The following is a 6,953-nucleotide window of genomic DNA, read 5'->3' on the forward strand; positions in this document are numbered from 1 at the left end:
ATACTTCCACCAGTGCTCCCAGTACTCCCAGTGCCCCCCTACTATTCTTAGTGCCCCAATACTTCCCCCCGTTGCTCCTAGTACTTATATTACTCCCAGTACTCCCAGTGCCCCAAGTTGAGTCACTACACATATGCTGAACCAACATTCTGAATCATATGAATTCCACTTCTGGTGTGACCAGAGCAGGGCATAAGAAATGAACACAACACTGATTATTATACACTTATCACTGTCATAAATATTTTGTTACTGCGCCCTGATATAAATGAATATTGTTACATTTGGGTGGTAACCCTCATAACACACAAATATCATGACTTACAAATCTACAATAGGGATAAGCGAGAAGGCCCACTTCCGGTGAATCGATTTTGCAAATTCAATTAAAGTCAATGGGCCGACTTACAATTATTAGCAAAGCCCCTATACATGTTAGAACCATCAAATGTGCTAGGTATGTGTAGGGGAACAGCGGCAACAAGGGAAGAATACAAAAGTTCCAAAAGGCCTTGTGGTTTCCCAGAAAATGGCAGCAAAGTGACAGCAGGGAAATCGGATTTATGTGTGATGGACAGCGTACAGAAGGCGGCATAAACATTAGGACATTGAGAAAGGGGGAACTCCACCCACTAGCAACAGTCTCTGCTGTCAGAACAGGAAAACACATTGCTATTTATTGTAGGCACCCCTATTGAATTTATATAGCTGCATAATATCTTAATGCTTTATACATCCTGTTTAATAATAATAATAATAATAATAATAATAATAATTGCTAGCTGGCATCATGACCTGGATGACATGTTAGGTATGCCACCCATAAACTTGTGGAGAAGTAGCGCGGTGACATTAGGCTAAAGGATGGAGGACCAGAGATGGAGCGTGGGTCAGAGAGAGCAGTAGCAGTGTGTGGCCCCTGGTCAGCTATCGCCAGGGAGACCCCATTGGTAAGAGTCATAGAGAGCTGGGTGTAGTGCATGGTCAATGCCACCCAGAAGTGTGTAATACAATTTTAGTGAATATAATACTGACAGGCGGCAGCAACAACAGCAGAAAGAGGAGGCGAAGGGCCTTTTTTGATAGATATCTGTTTTTTTTGGAGAGTAAGACAGAAATGCTTCTGCCATTCCCACTGGAAAAAGTTGCCATTCCCGTCCCCTGCATTTTTCCTCGTTTGTTCCGCACAACCTCATGGCATATCACAAGGCCATTCATGCTTACATGTTCAGTAAGCGAGAACAATATGTATATATTGTATAATACATAACCTACAATTATCATGACATACAGATCCACAATATATAATGTAAAATACATAACATACAATCATCATGACACAAATCTACAATATATATTGTACAATACACAACATACAATTATCATAACATACAGATCTAAAATATATAATGTATAATACATAACGTACAAATATCATGACATACAATACTACAACATATAGTATAATACATAACGTACAACTATCATAACAAACAAATCTACGGTATATATTGTATAATGCATAATGTACAAATATCATGACATACAAAACTACAATACATATGGTATAATACATCACATACAATCATCATGACATAAAAATCTACAATATATAGTATATTACATAACATACAACTATATTGTATATTATATAACAAATATTAAAACGTACAAATATATAAAACATAGTGTATATTACAAACCTACAATATATATTGTATAATACATAATGTAAAAATATCATAACAAACAAATCTACGATCTATATTGTATAATGCATAAAGTACAACTATCATAACAAACAAATCTACGGTATATATTGTATAATGCATAATGTACAAATATCATGACATACAAAACTACAATACATATGGTATAATACATAACATACAATCATCATGACATACAAATCTACAATATATATTGTATAATACATCACATACAATTATCATGACATACAGATCCACAATATATCTTGTATAATACATAACATGCAGTCGTCATGACATACATATGTACAATATATATTGTAGAATACATAATGTACAAATATCATGACATACACATTCACAATATATAGTGTATAATACATAACTTACAAACATCATGACACACAAATCTACAATATATAGTGTATAATACATAACTTACAAACATCATGACACACAAATCTACAATATATATTGTATAATACATAACATACAATTATCATGACATACAAATCTACAATATATTGTATTATACATAACATACAAATATCATAACATACAAATCTACAATATATATTGTATAATACATAATATACAAAAATACTGTAAAATATTTAACAAATATCATAACATACAAAAATACAATATATACTCTATAATACATAATGTACAAAAATCATGACTTTAAAATCTACAATATATATTGTGTAATACATAACATGCAATTATCATGACATACCGATCCACAAAATATAATGTAAAATACATAACATACAATCATCATGACACACAAATCTACAATATATATTGTATAAAACATGACGTACAAATATCATGACATTCAAATCTACAATATATATCAAATAATACATAACATAAAATCATCATGACATACAAATCTACAATATATATTGTACAATGCATAACATACAATTATCATGACATACAAATCTACAATATATATTGTATAATACATAACGTACAAATATATTGTATAATATATAACAAACAAATATCATGACATACAAAACTACAATATAAATTGTATAATACATAATGTACACATATCATGACATACAAATTTACAATGTATATTGAATAATGTATAAGGTACAAATATCATGACATACAAATCTACAATATATATTGTATAACACATAACGTACAAATATCATGACATACAAATCTACAATAAATATTGTATAATACATAACGTACAAATATCATGACATAGAAATCTACAATATACATTGTATAATACATAACATACAATTATCATGACGTGCAAATCTACAATATATTGCATAATATATGATGTACAATTGTCATGACATACAAATCTACAATATATATTTTTTAATACATAACGTACAAATATCATGACATACATATTTACAATAAATATTGTATAATACATAACATACAATTATCATGATATACAAATCTACAATATATATTGTACAATACGCAACATACAATTATCATGACATAGAAATCTACAATATATATATTATAATACATAACATACAATTAACATGACATAAAAACCTGTAATATATATTGTATATTACATAACAAACAACTATATTGTATATTATATAACAAATATTATAACGTAATAATTAATACATAGTGTATATTACATAACGTACAAATATCATGACATTCAAATCTACAATATATATTGTACACAACATAGCGTACAAATATCATAACAAACAAATTTACAATATATATTGTATAATGCATAGCGTACATATATCATACATACAAAACTACAATACATATGGTATAATACATAACATACAAACATCATGACATACAAATCTACAATATATATTGTACAATAAAAAACATACACTTATCATGACATAGAGAGCTACAATTTATATTGTATAATACAATGAATAATGCATAAAATACAACTGTATTGTATAATATATTAACAATAATATTATAACATACAAATATATAATATATATTGTACTACATTGTATCACATAACATACAAAATTCATGACATACAAATTTACAATATTTTTTGTATAATACATAATGTACAAATATCATGACATACAAATCTACAATATATATTGTATAATACATCATTTACAATTACCATGACATACAGATCTACAATAAATCATGTATAATACATAACATACAATGTTCATGACATACACATCCACAATATATATTGTACAATACAAAACATACACTTATCATGACATAGAAATCTACAATATATATTGTATAATACATAACATACAATATTCATGACATACAAATCTACAATATATATTGTAGATTACATCACTTACAATTATCATGACATACAGATCTACAATATATCTTGTATAATACATAACATATAATCTTCATGACATACAAATTTACAATATATATTGTAAATCGTTGGAAGTGGGGGCACGGGGAGAAGTGATGTCTGCTGCAGGCCCTCCGGGACTGAGGCGCAGTGAGAGGAGACGAGGCAGAGCGGTGCCCCATTTGGGGCTGAAGACTGGGAGCAGAGGGGAGAAGAAGCCTGTCAGGTCCTTCCCAAGATGGCTGTGAGATCTCGCAAGAAGATGGCTGGGGGCAAAGTTGGCTATTTTAATGTGGCGCTGGTGACGTCCTGTGGGGTTTGGGGTCAAGGGAGAGACCCGCAAGTACGTCACTGGAAACCAGAAGTTGAAGGCCTGTAGTTCAGCTGGCTTGCAGTGGGGACCCGGTGCCTGGACAAGAAGAGGGCGAAGATTCAACGTTATCGGAGCGGGAGTTGCCCCACCCGGGGGAAAAGGGACTTGCAGCACCAGTTTGTCTGAAGCGGATCAGGTGAGTGTGGGGCATAGTGCCCGCAGTGAAGTTTATGTATGTTTTGAGGGCCCTTTGGGATCTCACCTCAAACAGGAGGTGCGGGAGAAAATTTGGCGTATAGAGTATGTTGAAATATTTTCGTTTCTGCCGCTTGAGAGTTTTAATTTGGATAGTGCGGGGGGCAATAAGGGTAGAAAGGGCGAAGATGACTGATCCCGCGTACGTTTGGGAATTTGCTGCCTTTTCCATTTTAGAGAGTGTGGTGGGAGAAAAAGCGCCTTAGAATTTCTCGGCTCTTTTTGGATATCTGGAGGGTATCAGGGAGGCTTATAGGGGATATGGGGGACAATCCTGGCTGAAGTATGATGAACAATTCAGGCAACGGATGGTGGTCCGCCCTACATTGAGGTGGGATCATAAGGACATAGGGCTCTAAAAGTGTTTGATGAACTCGGCAAAGGTGAGTAATCAGCCCTTTCTTGGGGGGCCGGAAGCCAGAACTCCTCCGGTTTCTTGGCCCTGCGACGAAAGGGGACCTGTTTGCAATTTACCAAGGGAGGGGTGTAAGTTTGGCAACTCCTGTCGTTTCCGGCAGAAATGTACTGGTTGCACAAAGGAGGAGCACAAAGTTTTCCTCGTTGTGGAAAGCAGTTCCGCCCCGTGGGGGGTGGTCCTTTTAAAAAGAGAGGACCCCAGTGAAAATAGAAAGGATGCGCCCAGTATGCACCTGGAGAGGGTGTCAGCCTGGGTATTGGAGGAGGGGTTTACTTCAGGTTTCAGGATCCCATGCAGTAAGGTACAGGTCCCACCGGTACCACACAATGTACGGTCGGCGCTGCGATACCCGGAGGTGGAAAAAAGAGGTGAGTTTGGGAGGTATGGTGGGTCCCTTTACCGAACCCCCTGGGGGGGGTCTTGTGGTGTCTCCACTGGGGTTGGTGTCTAAGAAGGAGGCCAATACCTTCAGATTGATTTACCACTTGTCATACCCTACAGGGTGTTCGGTTAATACGTCGATTGATCCCGAACTGTGCTCAGTGTCCTATGCTTCTTTTGATAGCGCCGTTGGTTGGGAGAAGAAATATGAAAAGGGGGCGCTTTTAGCAAAGGTGGATATAGAAGCGGCTTTTCGGTTCTACAGTTAGGTTGTACAGGGGAAGGGTTTTTTTTTGTGGACCGGTGTCTTCCCATGGGCTGCTCGGTCTCCTGCGCGCTGTTTGAAATGTTCAGCAAGTTTTTGGAGTGGGTGGTGCGCAACTTGGCAGGAGTGCGATCTGTGTTACATTATTTAGATGATTTCTTGTGTGTGGGTCCATCGGAGTCTAGGTTGTGCTGGGTGTTGCTGGGCACTATACAGTTTATGGTAGGTGCCTATTTTCAGGGAGCATGGAGTGCAGGCCCTTGGCCGCAGGGCTGGGTGGACTCTGGTTTGGTGGGGGTTAGGTCCATGAAAGAGCTTTTCAGGGACATTAAATTGGACTTCTTGAAGTTGGGCACTGCCTTCCCTAAGATGATAGTAGTGTGGTCAGAGATGGTGGCCAGGACGAGGTGGCGGTGGGCGCGATCTGTGACCAGGTTGAACAAGGCCAAGGTTAATAGGGAGGTTGGGAGGTGTTAGGAACAAAGGTATTGTTGTTCGCCATCGTGAGATAGAGGCGGATTACCTATTGCATCTGCAAAGTGATGAGGTTCAAATAAATGCAGTGGGGATCGATGTGTGGTGTATGGGACTGCAGGAAGAGATACTTAGAGCTCTGCGGGTGTGGAGGGGTGCACAAGTATAAGGTTTTATACTTGTGGCGCAGTGGCGGTGTGAGGTCCTCATGGGACAGGGTGTGGTGGAGTTGGATTGGTAAAATGTTGGTGTGTGGAGAGCAATCTTTGGTATGGGATCTCCAAAAGTTTTAGAGGGGTTAAGAGGTGTTAAGGTTGGGTATGATATGCGTGATTGATATTGTTCCTGAGACGGTGGAGTGGCGTCTGGGAGCAGGTGAGATATATCAATCAAAGCAGATACAGGTAAACAGTGGTGATAGAGTTTAGGCCTGCGAGGACCTACCACCCGAGGGGAGGAATTGGGGTCACCTGATTGGTAATATTATAGAGGTGGTTGTAATGTAAATAAAGTTACAGTCTTTATATGGTTACAAAGTTCTAAAATAATAAACGGCCATACGGCCATTTTCTCCATACCGCAGGTGTTTGTTGTTATTATTAAGAAAGTGTTTTGCTGTAAGGGGAAGAAGTGTGTTGGTTGAAGGAGATCTTGCCTACCGCAGTCAAGTATGATTCATAACGTACAAATATCATGACATAGAAATCTACAAGATACATTGTATAATACATAACGTACAAATATCATGACATACAAATCTGCAATATATATTGTATAATACATAACGTACAAATATCATGACATACAAATCT

The 6,953-nt window shown here is 36.7% G+C and overlaps 1 protein-coding gene across 1 annotated transcript in view; it reads left to right on the forward strand.

Moving 5' to 3' along the window:
• LOC140327617 (kazal-type serine protease inhibitor domain-containing protein 1-like) overlaps window positions 1-5,671 on the forward strand; it is a 16,031-nt gene extending 10,360 nt beyond the window's left edge. Inside the window, exon 4 of the mRNA XM_072407002.1 lies at window positions 5,523-5,671. Within this exon, the coding sequence (XP_072263103.1) occupies window positions 5,523-5,671 (149 nt within the window). The remainder of the gene's footprint in view (window positions 1-5,522) is intronic.
• The last annotated feature ends 1,282 nt before the right edge of the window (window positions 5,672-6,953 follow it).

This window comes from Pyxicephalus adspersus, chromosome 3 (genome assembly GCF_032062135.1).
Source record: "Pyxicephalus adspersus chromosome 3, UCB_Pads_2.0, whole genome shotgun sequence".
Classification (NCBI taxonomy): domain Eukaryota; kingdom Metazoa; phylum Chordata; class Amphibia; order Anura; family Pyxicephalidae; genus Pyxicephalus; species Pyxicephalus adspersus.